Raw genomic sequence first — 22397 nt, forward strand, 5'->3', positions numbered from 1 at the left:
CACAACTACTCATATGAGTTAAATAATATGTCAAAGCATCAAGATATTTTTATGCCTCATCCAATACATATACCTACTGGATGAGGCATACCTCTGTAGGTATGTGTATTGTTCTGTATTTATGAGCAAAACATACTGCGTAATATTAGCATATTAAAGCATTCTAGGAATAGAAAAACACCCACAAAACTAACCCACATTTCTTCATAACAGATGAACAAATATTCCGACACTCTAGAGATGAGTCTAGGGGTTGTTTCCAACACCAACTCTTCCTTTCTACAGGGAAGAAGCGCCACCCGTGTCACCTGTTGATCATTGACTGGTCATGCCTGAGAAGACCAGAAGTCAAAAATTCAACTCCACACTTAACTAGTTGGAGGTAAAGTTGAAAATCTGGTATGAGTGTGTGACTAAATGGATTAAGATGGAATACATTGTTACATATTGTTGGGTGTAAACCTGTTCAAACTGACACTAAATCAGTAGCAAGGGTAAACCCCTTAACAGCCCCCAATACCATTTAACCTAACATGTGTGTGTGTGTGTGTTTGAACAGTGAGGGGAAACTCAGCCCCCTCTTTATTCTCAATTACCATTCATCACTTCGGTGCTGCTGATTTTTCCTTCGGGGGTGGCAACATCCTCTTTGTTCAAATATATTTATCTAGAAGGCAACACTAGTTTCGATAAAAGGCAAACCTGTCCTATGAATATACGGAAAATTATGTCCGTCTTAAAAGACAATAATTCCTTTCAATAATGTATAGCCAGACTAAATGTGTTGTGAACTGGTCTATTCAGAATTTGAGTGAGGCAGCAGACTGTTCCTATACAAATGGAAGTGAACAACTTCACTGGATTGTTCACAGCCAGAAATTAGTAACCAGTTCAACTATAGTTCTACATTCAGCAACCCATTCCTTCATCTAAAACTTGTAAACATGTCATCCAAATAAAACTGAATATCATTTACCATTTCTCCCATCAATAAATCCCCTGTCACCTGTTCTTCTACATGTCTTTGCACACAGTGGAATTCAAACTCAGATTCACTTTGTTCATCCTTTTCTTGATTTTTTTGGGGGGGAAATAATGAGATCGGATCTCTTTTCAGCACTCTTGTATGTCGATAACTTCTCTGAAAGGATTCCCGTGAACACATTCTTAGAGCAGAAAATGCACAAGTGTATTGAAAATTGCTGCATTCCTTTTAGAAGAGGTCCTCTTAGGTCCACACTGCTTCCCTGTCACTGTGACATTTCATAGAACTGAGTCACAGTAACTGCAACAAGGACCATCAGTGGCACATTTTTCCTGCAATTCTGCAGCTCCATAGGATAATATATGGATTAGGAAAATAATGTGGAGTCACTGAGGATAAATGTTCCAGAACAAGTCATCAAACGCTCAGGGCTCCAGTCACCAGGACCCCAGATAGGGACCTCATCCAAATGAAACCATACAATCGTTGAGGCTTTGAAATAATAATTTGAAAAAAACAAAAACAAATGGGAAGTAAATTAATAGATTCATCTCTTCTCTATCAACATTCACAAGGTTTTCGGAATTGCTGCGTCCTGATGGTAATGTCAACAACAACTTGTTGTCAATAGCAGTCCCCCACTAAGGTTAGTGCTTATATCTAAAGATAACTCAGCCCAACTAGCTGGGCACACTGGTTAATGATGCATTGGGGGCCAGCTCGAGTAAAATAATTATGTTTTCCTCAGCATAAATGTACTAAGAGTAACTTTTGAGCAATGGCCTTGGCCTTAAAGCGCCATTCAAGATAGAGTTGTAATTATCTCATAACCATATAACCATCATATTTGTTGATACCCCTCCTCCCACATATAGGGGACAAACAAATCAGATTTGAACTATATAATACACCCCAGGACCTCCATTTCTTAGCCTTTGCGAAGAACCAGGGCAGAATATTCCGGATCCTGCTGGCTAAAGACGCAGCTAAGGACCCCCCTGCCCCCCATCGCCTTCCAGCTGTTTTTTTATCCACCATTGTGACGTTTGCAACCATTATCCAGGCACGTGCAACTCACGCCCTGTGTCAACAAAAGAGTTGTGTACGTAAGTGTCTCGAGGTCACAACAGGAGCCCGGAACTGGCAAAATTCTGGTTTTTGCGCCCCTTGGGCAAACAGCGCTAAACAAGTTGTGCTAATAAGGCGCATGGTTGCGACTAATGGCATCTATATTTACCGCCTTTCCACAGCTATCTTTGGGGTTTTCTGGTGACAAATGTTAGGAGTCACGAGGCTCACCTCTGAAGTCAGCAGCGACAGCAGCAGCATCCTCCATGGCTCCGGTTCTCAGCGAGAGCGCCGTCTGATAAACCGAGTGAGGCGGCAATGTGTTGCGCTACTTTGAGCCCAACTGCTCGCCAAGTGGAAACTACATGAAGGCACGGCGAGCACCTGGGTTTAAATTTAAAATGGCACACCGCGGAGTAATTGAGATGGCCCGCACGTGCTGCTTACCGAAGCTCCACTTAAAAAGCCACAGGACTGAAGAGGTGTCGTGACGCTTCCTCACTGAGGAAGAGGAGGGGGAGGAGGCCGGAGATACAAGAAGAGGTCGACAGTGATGGTGTCCGTGATTAGACAATTAGTTTACCGTCGCCGACCTAGTTTCTTCACCTTTCCAGCGGTCCGAGTGACCTACGCCACCAAAGCGCTTAAAGCAGCCGCCGCGTCCAAAGACAAACGCGCTGCCGGAGCCGGAGCTCGACTGGTCGCTGTCAGTTCAGGACCACCGCGGCTGAATAACCCCGGAGGATTCACTTTTCGATTCCCCGGCAAACTGCTAGAAAGTGCGTGGACATTTGCTGTTCTACGCCCGAACTGGTGTGAAACGGGCGCCGACAAGTTTGGCTCGTCTGTCTCATTTGTGTCCGGAAGATACGCACTGAGCGAGGCGGTGTGTCATCAGACAGCTGAGCCGAGCCCCGCTGACTGACAAACATTTGACAGCTCCCCGCCTGAATGAAACGGAACCCTTCGAATAAACCACGGCTCTTAAATTCCTACAAAATAAGTGCCATTTCTTACCTGGAATAAGCCCAAAAGTTCAACTTCGGGCGTTAATGTAGGGAGAGTGTTATCGGCGAAGTTGGGACTGTGTTGTTAGTTGTACTCCTGCTGGCGACCACAGCGCAGCAGCTCTACCGCCGCTGCTGACGTGACTGTGATAACGCCGAATTTGCATAGTAGTCATCTCCTCCCTGATAGGGCCACTGGAAATTGACCACCATGTAGCGCTCTCAGGTGGAATCAACACATTTTTGCCCCGATTCTTGTGCTTAGGTGCGGTGTCGTCCCCAAACTGTATCGGGGAGCGGACGATTAAATGACGGATACATGTCCAAAGTCGCTATGTTGACGGAGTGCATAAGATGGCCGCGTTGGTTCGGCAGCCAATCAGAAGAGGTCTTACTTCTGCACGCGGCAGCGCTTTCCTCAACGCAAACACGGCGGGCGCCAGGAGAGCGCCTTTGCATTGTAGGGGTTTGGCGCCCTCTGGTGGCAACCGGTTTTTTATTTGGTAAATTGATCAGTCGAGGTCCGACAATTTATTGCCGTTTCGTGACAGACTAAAATATTGCGAGACTTGTGCACATAACTCGGGTTATTTAGAGGTGTGAAGTCCTCTGAGGGAGTGTCTATAATCTAAATCAAGGAAACACTTACAAGCAGTCAGTTTTACATTTGCTTAACTTTATTGATTTCAGAATGATCCTGTATATATGCAGTAGTGTCCGTTGCCACAGTGGAGGATGATTCCAGCCCTCCATCCAACCATGTAGAAATTAAGCAAATTTTCAAAGGAAATTGCATTTGATCACAGCTGTGTACAGGTTTCAGCACCACATTTAAAACCAAAGAAATCTCCTAACCTTAAATTTCTGTTATGCTGAATCTGAAACTTTAGAAACATTTCTGAATCCCCTTCAGAGTATGGAGAACTATTTGGACTTCTATAATGGAGTTTCCGCAACATTACTGTACTGATTAGAAAACCTCTCAAAGTCAAACCTTACCACAGCATTTTAGTTATTTACACATCAAAACTTTAATAACCGATGATACATAAAACAAAAGAATTAAAGTCAGACAATAAAATACATAAGCTTACTTATTTAGCATCCCACTTAAAACCACTTACCGTGTCTGCATTATATTAGCATCTATATAAGACAATAAGTTTAAAAATTGGAGGAGTAAAAGTCAAATCATTTCTCAATAAGACACTAATACAAAGCATGTCGGTCATTTGGGGCAACAGGAGTGAAAAGGATAGTTTAATTCACTGTGAATGACAACCTTCTGTCTGGCACAAGTGAACAGTCCTGAGCCAGTTTCACCAAGTGATACAGATCATGTCCTCTACTTTACATCCTTTATGAACATGAAATGATCTACTCATACTTATCAGTTCTTCCAGGGCCTGGGTGTGATCCTGAAAGCTTCCTGAATGTTGTTGCAGACCTCCACTTGTCATTGCCGATTTATGCATGGAGCAAAGTTCTTTATGCTAAAGCAGATGATGAACTACCTAGAAAGCTTTGGATGCTGAGAAATCCTCCCAATTTGTTTGAGGTTCCAGTTCAAACCAAACTGCTGAGGGCAGCGTGGGGCGTGAGAGCAGGTGACTGTGTCTCCATCTAGTGGCTACAGCGCGGAGTTGCGGGCTCTGAGCAGCTCAGTCATCTTTGCTGAAAGGCTGCGTTGACCCGGGTTTCACCCAAGACAACCCTGACACCAGCGTTCCCTTGTGGTGGTTCTCTGGACGTCTCTAAAGAAACCAAACCAAATCAGCAGTTGTGCAACAGCAAGTGAGACCAATCACAGAGCTCACAGCTCCCTGTGGGTTTTGCTTCGAGCACCAAAACAGCAGCGACAGCAGACACGAAACCTCACTGTCTGTTCCCTGTTTTTAAACATACCTTATATGTGAACATGCGCTCTTTTGCTTCCTCGTGCACAGCCGGATTCCACGGTGAAAAACTAGATCGACATAAATGTCGAGGTTAATGCGAAGGGGAAATGAGATTCTCAGAAAAGCAGCACACAAAATTAGAGTGAATTGCTGAGGCGTGAGAGGTGTTAAATGGCGACGGTTAACCAACCTTATTGCGTAGGGGTCATCGATCTTGGGCGGGTCAAAGAGATGACTGTTGCATAGTCTCACACTATCCACCACTTTGCTTTTAAACAAATGGACATCCTTTTCATATCTGAAATACATTTAGGTCATTTAGTCTTTAGAAAAAGAAGATATTTGACTTCTGATGGTTGTGTAAAAAAGTGGTTATAAGTGATAGAATGAGGCAATTCATATCTGTTTACGAGTGGTTTTCGCTTATATTGAACACTGACAGGAGCACTCACAGAACAGAAGCTTCTGGATTGAGCGGTTCGGTGGTACTGATCTTGTAGAAAATTGTTCTTGCATACATCAAGACCTGCCAGATGTGGTTGTGATTCCGTCTAGGAGCGGACAATACCAGGTCAAATATTCACACTGCATCATACATATACACTAAAACACACAGTCATCTAAAATATAACTAAATAGAAAAGAACCTCACCTCACTGATACGGTATTTGGCACGTGCATGGAATATGGATAATTTTAATGAAAAGTCAAGTTCTCTTTCCAATTTACAGTCAACAAAAGGTTGACATATACCCCCCTGATGATATACCGGTTGTGATTGCATTGTGGACACATGCTCTGACACATGCAGTGGATTATAAGGGGTCAGCCTGCTTCAGTCTAGAGGTTTTGGAGGGTTAAAAGCTGGATTTCCAGTGTTATGAAGGGGCTTCATTTATCCTGCATAGATCATGAGCAGGATGGAGAGAAATGTCCATACTTAGACCAGGATCTAACCAACACAATAGAATTAGGAAACCAATGCATAGATTTTAAATTAACTACATCCAGTAGAAATAAGTTAATTTAAGTAAGAAAATATGCAATTGTCAATACATCCCCCCTTACTGCTTGTGATTATTAACCAATTTGTTCAGAGGCGACTGCATCGGCCTCATCTGGACGGTGTTGTGTCACTATGTGGGTCTGCTGCCAGGAAACATCACATTTGAGAGTATTCAAATTTAAAATCTCGTAATTTTATCCAAACACCTTTACCACATTTCTGACTGCATCTAACAGGTAAATAACGGCACAACCGTTTCTACGTAGTGAAACTGAATATTAAATTTAGTAAAGTCAAATCAGCAGCAGCTATTCAGATGGTGTAGAACTTGTTTGGTTCTACAGGTCCCTCATCTGTCTGTCCATACATACCTCCATTTGGTAAAAGCTCTTCTCACATCAAGCTCTCCTGACACGGGGTCAACAAGAGGATGGAACACCGGGATGTCAAATACTAATTTCTAAATCAAAGCAGATGAAAGTGGATCAGAAAAACAAGAGGACAGTTGAAGATGTTTGAAGATTTGGAGAACCAACAGCCGTTTAAAAACTAGTAACTACTACTTACTGGACAATCTCCATCTGGGTAGTTGTCAGGAATATACACAGTAAACTTGAAGACTCCATCCTGGTACAGGCCATGTCTAATGAATATTACTCCAAACCACACTAAACAAGAAGAAATAATTCAGATTTTTACTAACAAGGTCATTAATCACATGACATAAAAGCATACAAAGTCTCAAGTACAGTGTCCAAAATGAAATAGAATTAAGTTTCAGGCACAGAACAGAGACAGGTGTTGTATTAATGGATGAAGATTGAACATTTAACAGAGAATCTATAAGTAGCAAATAAAAACAACATATATGAACTTCATAGTTCTTACTTAATGCTGATTTGTAGGATGGTTGAACATAAATTCCTGGGAGTTTCTGCTTAATCACAAGTGTGCTGCAGACAACAGAAGAAATTATGTTGGAAAAAAAACAAAAAAAACCCAAAAAAACATGAGGGACAAGAACACAACAACTGAACTTTGACCCAACACTTACAACTCAGCCAGAAGAGAATACTCCAAGTAGAAAGGACCGTAGGATGCATGTGTGCCATTGGTAGAATGGGCAGGATTGCCCGTCGATACAGGCTTTGAGATTGGGGTAGCATTCTTTGGAATGGGTGGAAGTTGCTTTTTCCCAAAGTGTAGCCGGGCTGGACTGTTTCTCTGCTCCCCAAGCCCAGCCTGGTCTTCATCAGATCTCTGAAACCAACATAACATGTCAACACAAGCAAAATAAACTTAGTTAAACAATCTTATAGCCACAACAAATGGTAAAACCAGTAGGTCAAGAGGAGTTACCCCTGAGGTTACTTATTTATCAGGTTTAAAACCTATCAGGAGGCAAAGCGTAGACAAGATAGTACAACTAAGAGAGCATCTCATGCATTGTGTTCCATATGGAAGCCAACAGCTATGCTAGGAATGTTTGTGATGAATACTGCAACAATTCAATGGCTGACACATGCACAGTCAGTGATTCCAGCATTCAGCTGTCGCACTGACGGGGCAGGACAAAGATAGCTCACAACTGTGCTGCCTGTTTGCTAGTCCGTTTGCCTTTTATTTACAAGAACATCCAAAATCCCTTCTTTGGTGACATTCAGTCAGGCCCAACAGTACTTCAACGACTGACCCCAATTTCCCAAACTGAACACAAGAGTTTATTCTAATCATTCTAAGAAACTCAAGCACATGGTGTGAATGTACTTGATGCTCCCCTGGTTTTATGGTACTTTGAACCTGGTTGCCAGTTGAATGAGTTGAACATCACCTTGCGATTTGTGGTGGTAGACATGATCCAGAAGGGGTTGAGGTTCATTCCGCATTCAGAGGTTCAGATTGACCTCAACGACAACAAATGCTGTCGGTGCCATCCGCTGCTGAGGATAAAAATAGAACAAATGGCACAACTCACCTTTTCAGCACTCAATTTCAATTGCTAATGAAGGCACGAATGATAATTTACACAGCTAAGACGAAAGTTGTGCATAAGGACAAGATGACGATGGGGGTAAAGTCGAATGATCCCAAGTTCTGGGGTAGTTTAGCTTCGTGCTATCTTCGCTGATGCCAACAATTGTCGGCGTTGAATAAGCCTATTGCGCAGCTAATATATATTTCAAATATAAATCTGCTTTAAGACACATATGCGTCCCCTTATTTAACACACACTTTTATATGATTGTCGATGTAGTTCAGACCGAAGACCCTTCCGGCTGGGCTCGCATTGCTAACGTTAGCAGACACAATGGGCCTTAGGTTGGACATTTAAAATAATGCATTTCTAGTGAAGGCATTTATAACGATTAAATAAAATCGTCCCGTCTTCGCTTAACTTTATCAATGTTGGTAAATATAATGACACCTCGCCTGGTTTCCTTCACTCACGTCATTCTGCTTCTTTCTTTCACAAGGCTGCTCTTTAACTCTCAGAATTAGACTATGTATTAAAATAACCACAGTAACAGTACACCTCAGCGCTATCAATATTTAAAAGTATGTAAAACAACCACATTAACCTGCTGTAGGTCCTCAGCTGCCCGCAATTCGTTTTGGTGTCATTCCTGTTAGCTCACGTATGCTAGCTAAATATTTGACAGCCAGGAAATCGGAGCTCGTGCTAACAATAGAGGGGCGGGTCCTTGAATTGAAGGCGCTTTTTCATTGGTCGACAAGTTGAACATCCTGAAATTGCATTTGCCTGCGCTTCTGTCACGCAAATCTAGTATAGGCAATATGCGCGTGACCGTCCGAGAAAGAAATACACTAACACACAAAGTTGTGGCAGGTTACATTTGATTGAAGGAACATGAATCCTTAAATAATCCAGTAAAAGGATAGAAAGACTCACAAAAAGACAGACCGCACCACACACACGCATTGCTAAAAATACCTCCCTTTCCTTTTCAAAGATTAGATTAGATTCAACTTTATTGTTATTGCACATGCAGGTACAGAGCAACAAAATGCAGTTTAGCATCTAACCATAAGTGCAAAAGGAGCAGCAAGTACAGATATAATAATGAGTAATAAATACACTACGTGCAATTTGTAATGTTACAGTACGTAAAGGCAGAGGTGCAGTGATGTTTTTGAGAAATCCTGGTTTATTAGAAAGATATCACTATATGTATCTGGACAGTATGTGCCACAAAAACAGCAAATCGACTTTTGTCCCTGCCCAACCTCGGAATCTCCGGCATTTATTTAAAGCATCTCTGGTATGTTAAACATTCCGGTTGTGCTCCCTGCACCAAGCCAGTTGGATGTTAAAAAAAGGAAAAAAAATCATATAGTTGTTTAGTAATAGTAAAATGTTGTAAAAAAACAAACAAAAAAACAACAACTTTTGCCCACATGACTCCTTTATCCCTTTATGCTTTTGATTATCAAGTAAATTAAATTTCCATTTGATCTACACTGTTTTGTGTTGCTTAGACACATGTTGCCTCTGTTTGTCAACATGTTATTTAACATTAACCATAAAGAAAATCTCCTGGGTTGAATTTTCTTTTCTATGTTCCTTGGTCACCTAAATGGCCTAAATGTTTCTATACTAGTCTAATTTTAGGTAACAAAAATGTGTATTATTTGAATTAGTGAAGTACTAATTGCACAAAAACTGGAAATCCTATGTAACCTGACAACTGCTGAAATAAACCCTGACTAGGAAAGTTGGAAATACTCAAACAAATGGAAGTTGCAATAACTAGCTAAGAGATGCTTCTATCCCATTTAGCCCTTGTGCATGTTGTAGGGCATCATGTGTGCACCACTAAAGCAGGTATCAGTCACAACAAAAAATATAGAATCCAGAACTAAAAGCAGACTCAGATTGGGCAAACTATATATTTGAATCTTTTTGTAACCGTCAATATGGAGATGAATTAAATGAACTGAAAGCCTTAGTTTATCAGTCCAATCCAACCTGCTGGGAAGAGAAGGTTGTGCTTCCAGAATTGCAAGAAGGCGAGGCTGAGTGAGGAATGAGGCAGCTGATATCTGATGGTATGATGTGTTTGGAGCACATGGTCACAACAAACAAAACCACACTGGAGAGCTTAGAGCTTCTGCTCATGTCATACAGCTCTAAAAGAATGAACAATTCAGTCATGACTCTCTGATCAGATGTGGGTAATGAGCCAAGCCACCAAAGGAGACTCCAGGCAGTCTCTCAGAATGGAATTAACTCAAACATACTCATAGTGATATGCAGAAGAACAAGGGACTTAAGACCAAAATTAGCCATTGGCTAATCTTGCATATTTACATGTATATGTTCATTAGTATGTGTTGTCCCCATTTTAAATAAATAAACTCAAACTTAATTGTTCTCATCTACACCATTCACAATCAATAGCACAAGTTTTGACTATTTCTGCATCCACCCAATCACACATTGCTACAGCTCATAGTCCTGAGCTGAAGTTGTTCTCCCTATAAACTGACCCATATGACTCTCAGAGCACCTGAAAACTCTCCGTCCTCTTGTTCAAGCACCAAATGTTCTAACTATTAGTTTATAGTGACCTCAGTCAGACTTTATTTTCAGTATCTTAATCAAGTAGAGTAGAAAGAAGCAGAAACAGTAACACAGACACACAAAGACAAGGAGAGGTATCAAAGTGACCATTTACATCAGTTAGAACTAGTTTAAAGGTTCTTTAATAACAGTTTTAAATAAGACTTATGAATAACAACACTGATTGACATAGATAATCTGATCTCAGAAGAGCAATAATGTCAAACAGAAGATTTTAGCATCACAGTTAGATTAAAAAGCACTTAATCTTCATCACATAAAGCACATAAAAAGGTCTAGTAGCAACCAAAATCATTACACAACATCAGACCCACACACAGCCTAGCTGCACATTTGTTAGGAAGGCTTTTTGGCTCAGACTAAGTATTCGAGTTGTTCTGGGCCACAACGGCCTTTCATCAAATGTGTCACTATCAAATTCTTAACACAACTTAAAATACATAATGTACTACCTTGACTTTCTCAGTGACAGTGACCATCTTCAGTAGAAAAATGCTGGTCGCCATATGAAAACACAACAAGACAAAGGGAGACACAGACAGAGTTTACAAGACAGGAAGTATTTTAAAATAAACCAGAAAATAGACAAGATAAAATGTCTTAAACTCAAACAAAGCAAACAATGCACATATAAAAATAACCCTTAAACAATCAATGACGGAACAATGTAAATGTCTGTGTAAATAAACAGACCAGAAAAGAATATTATTCAGGTGATTCAAAATATTAGAGCAGACAGAACTTTATTCATTGTATTTAGCCTTTCATTAATTCTAATTTAACACTACCAACACCATCATCAGAAAAAGACAGTGAAAGAGTGACCTAGACACAGACAGAGTGAGAGAAAGGGAGCCTGAGAGCTGATTGCTGCTCCTTTTTAAAGCAAAGCCTCAAGTGTCCAGCAGAGGGAAGCATGCAGCAATAGATGAGACCAGGTTTGCTGAGGCTCATAATATACAGCAAAGACCATAATATGGGGTCATAGGTTAAAACTACTACTACTACTACTACTACTACTACTACTAATAATAATAATAATAATAATAATCTGCAGCAGTTTGGGACAAGGCTCAAGACAAGAGACAGAAATCCAAAGTAGAACAATGGCTGCATTTACCTATATATTTTCTATATTTTTTGTATTATATATTTATTATTATTACATATTGTTCTTTTTCTATCCTTGTATTCCAAATGTCTTTTCCTCTGTGTGTTTTTGCTGCTGTTGCGCTGTAAATTTCGCCATTGTGGGACAAATAAAGGAAATCTGAATCTGAATCTGAATTGTCAGCTCATTAATAATTTTAACATTTCCATTTTGTGTTTTGGTCTGTAGCCACGCCCCCTGTAGCCCCGCCCTCCATTGATCCACCAATCACGAGGCCAGGTTGCCAGTTACCTCTGAGCTGCAGCTGTGAACTTTTCCATTCATTAATGTCTGACCTTACTTAACCTAAAAGGCCAAATCACAACTCCCAACAATATCACGACAAAGTCAGGATCAAAACAAGGGTCTGCAGAGGAGATGATGGAGACGGCGGAAAGTCGAAAAGGCGATGAACACCAATGACGAAGTTGCGAATTTACTCCTAGACAAGCGAAGTTAAGCTAAATTACTTCTAATTAATGAATGCGGGGACGTTTCAAATATTCTCCTCAGTCGAATAATATTATTTACCTTTGTTTCCTATAGTAGCACGTAGAGAGGTGGGTTATCGAATTTACTAGGTATTAAATTGAGAAATAAAAGCGGTGACTCGTCATTGTTAACATTAGCATTATCAGAGCCCATTTGTTTGGCAAAATGATGAGATGCTGTGGAAATAGTTCCAAAATGAGCAAGGCCCTTGTGACAACATTTTGCCGGATCCGGAAACCTAACTGGCAACCTGTAGCGTGAGTGGAAGCGGAGGGATACCGCGCTTCACGGCATTTGGATTATGGTTGCAGTACCAGCTTTGGCCACAAAGGTGCAAATGGCTCCTTCAGACAGCGTTTTCTTGGAATTTTTAACAAAATTTGGATTTACAATTTACACTGATGGGGTCCTGATTTTACATATCCTATCTTTCACTTCTGCTGCATTGATGAAGATACAATAGTTAAAACTATTCAAATATTTCCTTATTATGAGAAACTTAATAGGTTAATCAATATTTGCCTGCTTCTTTTCCAATATCAGGAACTGCTAAAATTAACAGAAAGTCTCTGTATAGAGTGTTTTATGCCACATCGATGATCAAGAAATTACCACACACTTTAGTGAAGGGTAAATAATAGTGCTGCAGTGCGCTGCACAGCAAATGTCCCCCGAGGTTAAGATGCATCCGGACCATCTGTGCCAGACTTTCCTTCAGCTTTGACCATGCTTCATTGGCGGTTTATTCTACTGATTGATTGATTTCCTAACAATTACCCCTAATTATTTTTCCAGTGAGGGATAAAAAAAAAAGCAATTTAATGCATGGGTGAATGCATTAATTGTTAGAAATGACATTGTCCAAGTTTGAGAGTAAATACAAATGATTGACTCCATTATTATTATCTGATTGTATATTTGTCCCAAGTACACTTCACTGACAAAGATAATTAGTGGCCTGTCTTTACTGGAGCAGCCAGTGGTGCAAGGTCACCATCACTCTTTGGACATGTGCATCCTCAAACAAATAAGTTCATGCCTGCACTGGCTCCATCGACATTGAGATAAACTGGCTGACAAGGGTGCAAATATTCACACCACTGCTTTTGTAATGAGTTTTTTTTCTTTGCTAGTGATTCTGTATCCCATCAACTATCGTGACCTTGTTTGGTCAAACAATATATTAATGAATGTAATTAAAGAGTGGAGAGCAGATTAACTAATTGAATATTCGACCTGCTGCAGCTGCATTTCAGTTTATAGTGGGAACCGTACATTTGTCTTTACCTTCAGTTCATTTAAATGAACAGAAGTCTAAATGGAAAAGATTCTAAATATGTCACAAATCCACAACAGGAGTCCAACGCACACTGGGAGTAAGTCCTAAACATCTCTCATTGCTGTGTCTATATCAAGTATATAACGAGTTATTTTATTGCCTGTTGTTCTGGCCCGAAAGGTTTAAATATTGTGGTTTCAGCATTTTTATTTCCCAGCTACACACACACAGCTGGCATTGGAATTTAAATTTAACATGAAATATGTTCCCTTCCGTCGGTCCATCTCTTTGGAGGATTTTACAGCCACTCATCCAGAGCTAAAATCTTGTTTATGTGACAGTAAAGAATTACAATAGGTGGTCTCCTGTGGAACCTGTCTTGATGGTGCAGGCATAAAAAAGTGAGAAAAGATGACTCAGTGTCCAGATAATATGTACTAACTATGTTAGTTTGAATAAAAAAAGCCAGACCCAGATTCAAATCTGATATTCATTTTAGCAATATGAACAACTGGGGAGTAAAATAGTAAAAATAAATAAAATAACAGGTAGATCCTTCATGCAGCGATAGTGTTTCCTCTTCCCTGAGGCCAAGGCCTGGCTAAAACCTCAATGCAGCAATTATTTGCTGTAATGACGGCAGTTGAAATAAGCCTGGAGATTTGATTAAACCAAATGAGGGATTCGTCCGCGTGTTATCGCCCTGTGATTGACAGTGACAAGTGTTGGGAAGACTCAGACGTGAGCATGATGAAGAAGCTCCCAGAAAGGATCTCGCTAATGTTGCCCCTGATAAAGTTGGCTGGAGACCCTCAGCCAACAAATAGAGACTAAAGCTGCCTGCATATTAATTCCAGTTGTCAGATCCTTCTCGTGTAGAGGGAGGAGGAGGAAGAAGCGGAGGTGGGCTAATCTAGCAGCGAGCCCTGGCTGCCCCTCTGAGTGGCATTTTATACAACTAATGAAAAAGAAATCCATTGCTCTGATCGTATGCATAGATTTTACTCTATAATAACAGGGAAATAGAAATATTCATAATAAAGTAAAGGTCAGTCGCTCCTGCAGGTAAGCTTCCTAAGCTGCGATCTTTGCAGGAGCAAAGTCGGGTTACGTTGATCGAAAAGTGTGAAGTTTCGGGTTTTAACCTTGAGGAGTCCAAGAGACGAGGTCATTTGTCGTACCTTTGTCCTCTCCCCGACCAGTGTGAGGTTCTTCATCTGAACACTTCCCGTCTCCTTGTGAGGTCGGCTGCACCAGGCTGATCTACATACGCGGCCCTCTCCGTGGCGTGCACCATCGAAGCCGGAGTCTATATTCATCAGGGATTTGTTTAGTCCAGTTAATAAAACACGTGGAAATATGAAAAGCCGCCTCTCCTCTCCTATATGTAGAACAGCCAGGCTTCTTCAAGCGCACGTGGGCTCAGAGAGACATGTTCTCGCCACTGAAGGACACTCACAGCAATATCACTGCCCGCCCTGACTTCCACGCTGAGCCCCATCTTCATATGCATCATACGTTGGCATTTATTAGTGCCATGCACTAAGTACAGGCCATGTTATTGAATTTGAATATCAGCTCCTAGCCACATTCACACTTCCTGGAGATATATTATAATAAGATGAAGCAATCTCATTTAATAACACCCAAACTAATAAAAGGAGAGCAGATTGGAAATTAAATTTATGAATATTGCTCAGCAGTGATCCAAAAAAGCTCAGTCTGGCCCGTCACATGCAGATAGTCATTTTGGTTTGTAAGCTCAGCTGTTGAAAGCTTTTTTTTCCCTCCTTTCCCCGAACGTCTGTGTTCTTCAAGCTGCAGGTATTTTTTAGTGTGTTGTTCACAGATGACAGAGTTGGGAGAAAGTAATGAAGGATGATCATTCTTAGCAATAATATCATGGTTTGAATGGACTGGCACTCATGTAAAATGTTTGGCCTCCGTGTGTGTGCGTGCGTGTGTGTGTGTGTGTGTGTGGGGGGGGGGGGGGGGGGGGGGGGGGTATAATCTCTTTAAAGGTTGTGCCAAGCCTGACCAGGCTATACCAGTGGATTATCTGTAGATGATCATCAAAACATGGAAGCAGAGCAGAAATGCCCCCAGACTCTAAATATGGACCCACAGCCTCCATCTAAAAGGCCGATTGTCTCTTTATTTGAATAAAATGTCGACGCTTTGGCTTTCCTGAAGTGGCATCCATCCTACTGCAGCCACATTGGTCTGGTCTGTGCCAGCGTGAGCAGCTCAGATTATGAAAGCACTCCTTCACTTTACGAAAACGGAGTCACGAGAGCCCATAATTTCCGCTCTCGTGTCACTGATGGACAACATTCTCTTGGTCAGTGTTAACGGCGTGTGTGTGTGTGTGTGTGTCTGCACGCAGCAGCCTTCTGCCAAGACATCCGCTGCAACCTCTCCATCTGTGTGTAAATGTTGTCTCCCCGCGGAGCTATGACTGTCAGTCACCACCAGGCCCGCGCAGTGCCAAGCATTGATCGCTACATATATCTTGCTCCATACCTCGCAAAGCTTCATCAACAGATGCGGCTGCAGAATTGATTAGCAGTGAGTCAATGACCAAATCTCTTTGGAAACATTTTTATTTATGTGTGTGTTTATGTGGAGAGCTTAGAGGGCCATTAGCAGGATTACCTTTGAGGCTCAGCTGAGCAACAGATGTTCAAGGACGACTCAATCAATTTGACTTACAAGAGGCTGCAGTTGCTGGAAACAAACAATAAGTATGAGCAGGAGTGGGGCAAAGTTAAATGTAAGAGGTTGACGGTAGAGTTTACACAGAGAAAATGCAGAATTAGACATTCATTCGGGTCAGATCAGCAAAATGCAAAACAATAACCCTGTTAGCCTTTACGGTAATTTAAGTAACCTGATGATATTGACCTGATGGAAATATTACTATATATTAGTATCAGTTCAATAGGTTTCAAACAGACACACATTTATAAAAGTCAAATATCTTCTGTATTGGCAGAGCAACCTTCCAGACAGGCCTGTTTTCATCCGTGCCGAGTGGGGCGATTCAATTATAGAAGCATTTATGTGGAATTTAAACTAATATTCAGTCTGGGTATTTTTACTCTGTTGTAAATCATGTCGATTCAGCACTAAATGTATTATTTCTGGAAGAAAATCGTGTTCTTTCATTCTTTTCAATTTCCCGCTTCCCTCTCATGAATCAAACAGTGAATAAATGTGCTGCAAAGAGACGCGATCTGCCTTTCACGGGGCTGCTTTTGCCTCCTTATCTGCCACCTTATTAAAATTAAGTCCGAACACAGAATGGTATTTAAAAAGTTTAAGTGAAACAATTTGCATCGGGAGTATGTGGAAATGCTAATGCGCTCTCTCGCTAAGCCTCACAATCTTTGTCATCCTCTTCCAGCTCTGATTGTTTTCCACTTGGATGCCTTCATTCATTACTGCAAAATTATAAACATAAAGAAGATCTCTGTATTAATATTTCTGCTTTTTGTAAAAGCTCAATCAACCATAATGTTCTAATTTTTTTCGCTCTTGACCTCATTTTATATTATCTCACTACTCAAGGAACGGATGTCCCAAAAGGGATTTATTTCATTTATCAGGATTATTGAATTAAATTAAACTAGACACTTACTGCAAGCTGCACAGAGGTACCTTATCCACTTAAAAGGTAGACCTGCTCTTCACTCCTATTTAGGCAAACACATTAGGCAGCAATTGCCTTTTGTTGGAGGTCCTGGGTTACTGCATAATTCATTTGTTCATTAAGGAAAGATGTTGAAAGTGCTTGAGGTAAGTAGAAAAGGTCATTCATTGAATGGATCTTTAATTAAGCTACTTTACAAGCACAGTTACATGGCTGCTGACATGCACATCATGTGTGTTTACATGTGGAATTAGTATGTGGAAAAGACAAAGGAGAGAGATCCTAGAACTCAAACCAGGCTAAACAAATGGCCCAAAAAGGTCTTGTATATGTCACGCAACAAAATTCTACATTACGCAATGTATATTTTGAATTATTTTCTATGTTCTGTGTTTAGGGTGTCCAGGAATGACAAAGGTCCATCACCGATCCCGTTTTATAAAAACGGACTAAGATGATCTGGAGAGACCTCCTGTTGTTCTGGTGTTCACCAGTAGATGGCAGCGTGTTTCCACTGATCAACCGTCTCCTGACGAACACACGCACACATGCTGAACTTCTGCACCCCTCTGCTGTGATGTTGGCTTCACAAACCACGCTGCTCTTGCCTGTGAAATGCATTCCCATTAAAAAGGCATTTTTAAAGCCAACACCAGTGCTATAACAATCATCTCCCCAAAGCCAAGGCTCCACACCCGAGCGCTTAGCGCTGCCACACATGCAGACATGTGGCGGCTGCTGCAAACAAAGGCCCTGCGTTTCCCTCCCCATTCCTCTTCCTCAAAGTCTCCACATGCTTACAGGTCAGCCTGGCAGTGGGCAATTGCACCCATGACCTATTGTGGGAGGTCTCACGTTGACCTCAGTCGTCGCTAATAAGATTAAAACTCACGATCACCTTCACAATTAACACAAACACCTGCACACGTGCACGAAAACAGTCCCGTCCTCTCTCCAACCCACCTCTTTTGCTGGCAGGCTCTGCAATCATAACACATTCTGAGTGGCTGTGGAAAGTATAAGGCTTTTTAAAGAGCAACAAAAATAACAGGGTGACAATAACAGTGTCAGACGTGGCTGTCTCGTTTCACTGTGTGTCATCAAGTTCAGGACTTTTTCCCAGTGACACAGCTGCAGAAATACAGCAGTGCGCATCGTCGCTGCTTGTGTGAGAGGCCAAAACGCAAAATCACATCCAGCTACAGCACAATTAGGTTTTACCCACACGTAATAAACATTGAGTGACCTGGAGAGACTAAAAGCAGCTTGTCAGCAAGAGCTTTATCAAATCAAAAGTATCAGGACGCCCTGCTCATCCACACAGTGCCCTTACGCACGTATGCAGTGGAATATCTGACTAAAATAAACAGTCAGCACAATGGCAGGTTTTCTGATCGCTGCCAGTGAGGCAAGGTTAAATAGTCACGGAACACTGCGTTCAAGTCAAGAGCGAGTTCCAGGTATGACGAGCAGCTTTGTCAAAGACGGATGTAAGGTGCGACATACCGTCCAGATGAATCACTTTCCAGGCAACTTTATGCAGCTAGCCTTCCTTCACGGCTGCCACTGCGGAGCGCATGGGTTATTTTTATAACCAAAACTCCACATGCAGGTTTGTTAGTCCACCCTTTGATCAACAGGGGAAATCAGTGTGTTTAAGAATTGAAAGGACGTCTTAAATCACTGCAGGTGTCTGTTTGGATGGACGTTCAAAACTGTCACATCTGATTCCTTTCAAAAGGACCAAGCGTGAACAGACCAGTGCCCATGAAGTTTTGAGTCCTCCAGAAGGTATCCCGAGGAAACGTTATTAACAATTCTCATTAGAGCTGGCAAATACAGCGGCAGTGAGTTAACTTACTTTCATTGCTCTCATTTTATTGTCCTGAATGCTGGCAAAGCACTTAGCAAGCTGCATTTCCTCCCTTTTTAACCCTCACTGCAAACATGTCATATACAAGAAAAACTGAAGATCACTGGGTTTACCCTAATGGCCAGCCTTAATCAACCGGTCTTCTCTTGATTACTACTTAAATTATTACTGAAAATGTTCAACAAGGCCCCCGAGACAACTGGAAACCATCGTCACAGAACCTGGATTCTGAAATCTTGGGTAATTTCTGTACCAAGCAGCTAAAACTCAAAGGGTTTTCTTCTTCTGTGGTTGCTCTCGGTGTTAAACGAGGATGCTCCTGTTGCTGTAAGTAAAAGCATTAAGGACTTCTGTCATCACAGCGGTATTTATTACAGATGACACATGTTACATGAAAGCGAAATTCTTTAAATGATGTTAATTAGAAGGACATGTTGCTATTTATAAATACCTGTATGGTGTGATCACCTCGCTAAACCGACTAGAATCCTGAGTGGCAGTTTAGGTGCCTCCTATGATAGCTCAGATGGAGGCCATGCTTCATGCACCCACCCCATGCATTGCTGTGGCAGTTTGCTAAATAATTTGTGCTTCTTTACCAGCGAATGTGAATTATTAATGGAGACACAATCTAAGCAGCCGACTTGTGTTTCCTGCTGATTTAGATGGATTGTCTGACCAACTTTCCTTCTGATTCATCTGGACTGGAGCCTCCTACGTCGCACTGGCCTGGGCGGACTGGTGTGAGGTAGCGTGTGGCCCGAAGATGACCTGGTGGATCAAGAGAAAGAAAAACCACATACAGTCACAGAATCTATTTTCATTTTGTGGATAAAATTAAAACAAAAGCCAATTACTGCCACGGCTTTCTTTAGCTACATAATTGCTTTCCATTATCCAGGGCACAGTTGATACCCACAGAGTAGGCTGGGAGAGGCGCAGTTGCTCAAGTGTGGCTGGAAATGAGATCTTTTATTGATGCTGCAGTGTCTCACTGCAACGTCTTCTGCTACGTAGGTTCACTGTGGTCTCCAGGTTGGAGAGGCAGACTAGAGCGCCAAACCCACTGAGGTGACCCAAATGTAGGAAAGTTGTGCAACTGATAACTTATGACATTAAAAAGATGACACTTGACTTTGAAATCAACACTTTTTGTCATGAAAGCGACAAGTGTAATTTACAGTCTTGCTAAATTTTAATGGTCTCTATGCTGGTTCTGCTGGACCTCAGTGCTGCTTTTGATACAGTTGATCACAGCATCCTGTTACATAGACTGGAACATGTGATTGGGATTAAAGGGACATCACTAGACTGGTTTAGATCATATTTATCTGATAGATACCAGTTTGCTCATGTCCATGGTGTTCCCTCCTCATACAGTAGGGTTAGCCATGGAGTTCCTCAAGGTTCTGTACTTGGACCAATCCTCTTCACCTTGTACATACTTCCCTTAGGGAACATTATTCGGCAGCATGGGATAAATCTTCATTGTTATGCTGATGACACTCAGCTTTATGTATCCATGAAACCAGAGGAGACATAGAAGTTAGTGAAGCTTCAGACCTGTCTTAAAGACATAAAGTCCTGGATGTCTTCATATTTCCTCCTCCTTAACCCAGGAAAAACTGAGGTCATGGTGTTTGGTCCTGAACCTCTCAGGGATAGATTAGATCACATGATCACTCTAGATGGTATCTCATTAACATCTAGTCTCTCTGTGAGGAATCTAGGAGTAACTTTTGACCAAAATCTCTCCTTCAACTCATACATTAAAACAGTCTCTAGAAGTGCCTTTTTTCACTTGAGAACCATCACAAAGCTCAGGAAACTACTGACGCAGCATGATGCTGAAATTTTAGTCCATGCATTTGTTACTTCCAGGCTGGACTACTGTAACTCTTTATTATCATGGTGTCCAAACAACTCTTTAAGAAGCCTCCAGTTGATCCAAAATGCTGCAGCCAGAGTTCTGACAGGTATTGACAAAAGAGATCACATAACTCCTGTTCTGGCATCTCTAAATTGGCTGCCCGTTAAATTTAGAATAATTTTTAAAACCCTTCTTTTGACCTACAAGGTCCTCAGAGGCCTAGCTCCATCCTACCTGGAGGAGCTAGTGATACCTTATCAGCCCAATAGGCCACTCCGCTCTCAGAATGCTGGTCTACTTGTGGTTCCCAGAGTTTCTAGGAGTAGAATGGGGGGCCGAGCATTTAGCTACCAGGCCCCCCTGCTATGGAACCAGCTCTCTGTCCAGGTACGGGAGGCTGACTCCATCGCTACTTTTAAGATCAGGCTTAAAACCTTAAAACCTAGCTTATTGTTGCTAATTCTGCAGTTCCAGTTACTATCATAGACAGACAAACTATCATACTTAGGGGGTCGTTTAATCGTTAGGTTAACATCTTAGCTGTGCTGTTATAGGCCAAGGCTGCCGGGGTCTGGAAACATGATCACCTGACAGGCCTCTGTCACCCCACTGGGTCATGGTCTCTCCTCTCCTCTCCTCTCCTCTCCTCTCCTCTCCTCTCCTCTCCTCTCCTCTCCTCTCCTCTCCTCTCCTCTCCTCTCCTCTCCTCTCCTCTCCTCTCCTCCGGCCATCAGCAGGAGGGTCCCCCTACATGAGCCTGGTCCTGCTCAAGGTTTCTTCCTGTTAAAGGGGAGTTTGTCCTTGCCACTGTTGCTTGTCTGGGGTTAGGCCCTGGGATTCTGGAAAGCACCTTGAAACAATTTTGATTGTAAAATATGCTATATAAATAGATTGATTGATTGATTGATTGACTTATTGATTGATTGATTGATTGATTGATTGATTGACTGATTGATTGATTGATTGATTGATTGATTGATTGATTGACTGATTGATAATGTGTTTTGTATATGTGTATTTTTAATGTAGCTTTTTGTTGATGACTTTTGTTTCCATGTGAAAAGCCAGACATCTTTTTAAAAAAAAAAAATATGGTGCCATCACCCTAAATTAGCCTAATGAGCATTTTAAGTGATAGAGGCATAAAACAGAATGATTCTTAAACACATTGAAACCAGTGATTCTGTCAAATGGGTCCAGTCAACTGGGCCTCCACAAACAAACAGTAAACACAAGTGTTTAGTGTCCAAACATGGGTTTTCCGGTTAAACTCCCTATATAGGGAGCAGGGAGGAGTAGACAAGGGAGTGATTTCAGATGTATTTGGATGTGGTAGAATCTCCCCTATGTACAAAATGTGCACTATGGAGTCTTCAACGGTCACCAATATTTTGTCTAAATGATCCAAAACATTGTCCAACTCTGTCTTCTCTGTCCTTTCTGTCTACGTTAGGACATTTCCCTACACAAGAGGACACGATTGTGGTTAATATAAATATATCTCTGCTTTACAA

At 41.5% G+C, this 22397-nt stretch overlaps 2 protein-coding genes across 8 annotated transcripts in view; both read right to left on the minus strand.

Annotated features, from left to right (window-relative positions):
- The window catches only part of chd9 (chromodomain helicase DNA binding protein 9), a 50357-nt gene extending 47148 nt beyond the window's left edge, over positions 1-3209 (minus strand). For 3 of the 4 annotated variants that reach the window (XM_029846659.1, XM_029846658.1, XM_011609691.2), the window contains exon 1: positions 3071-3209. The gene's annotated coding sequence lies outside the window, so the exon portion shown is untranslated. Of the gene's footprint in view, positions 1-2284; positions 3007-3070 lie in introns of those variants that run through there. The other variant, XM_029846657.1, reaches the window with a different exon arrangement.
- A 506-nt stretch (positions 3210-3715) lies between these two features.
- On the minus strand, positions 3716-8662 carry aktip (akt interacting protein). 4 transcript variants are annotated; one of them, XM_011609692.2, is made up of 10 exons: positions 8544-8662; positions 7796-7901; positions 7019-7224; positions 6853-6917; positions 6532-6632; positions 6336-6424; positions 5411-5509; positions 5149-5256; positions 4966-5026; positions 3716-4814 (listed from the first exon to the last, which is right to left on the minus strand). In XM_011609692.2, the coding sequence occupies exons 2-10, from the start codon at positions 7841-7843 to the stop codon at positions 4722-4724; spliced, it is 870 nt and encodes a 289-aa protein (XP_011607994.1). In that variant the 5' UTR covers positions 7844-7901; positions 8544-8662; the 3' UTR covers positions 3716-4721. The 4 variants fall into 4 exon arrangements, with proteins under 4 accessions (XP_011607994.1, XP_003969578.1, XP_029702256.1 ...); XM_003969529.3 differs by having other exon boundaries at positions 7796-7904; positions 8544-8661; XM_029846396.1 differs by lacking the exon at positions 8544-8662 and adding an exon at positions 8413-8529.
- Between the last annotated feature and the right edge of the window lie 13735 nt (positions 8663-22397).

The sequence above is a fragment of the Takifugu rubripes genome, chromosome 13 (assembly GCF_901000725.2).
Source record: "Takifugu rubripes chromosome 13, fTakRub1.2, whole genome shotgun sequence".
NCBI lineage: Eukaryota > Metazoa > Chordata > Actinopteri > Tetraodontiformes > Tetraodontidae > Takifugu > Takifugu rubripes.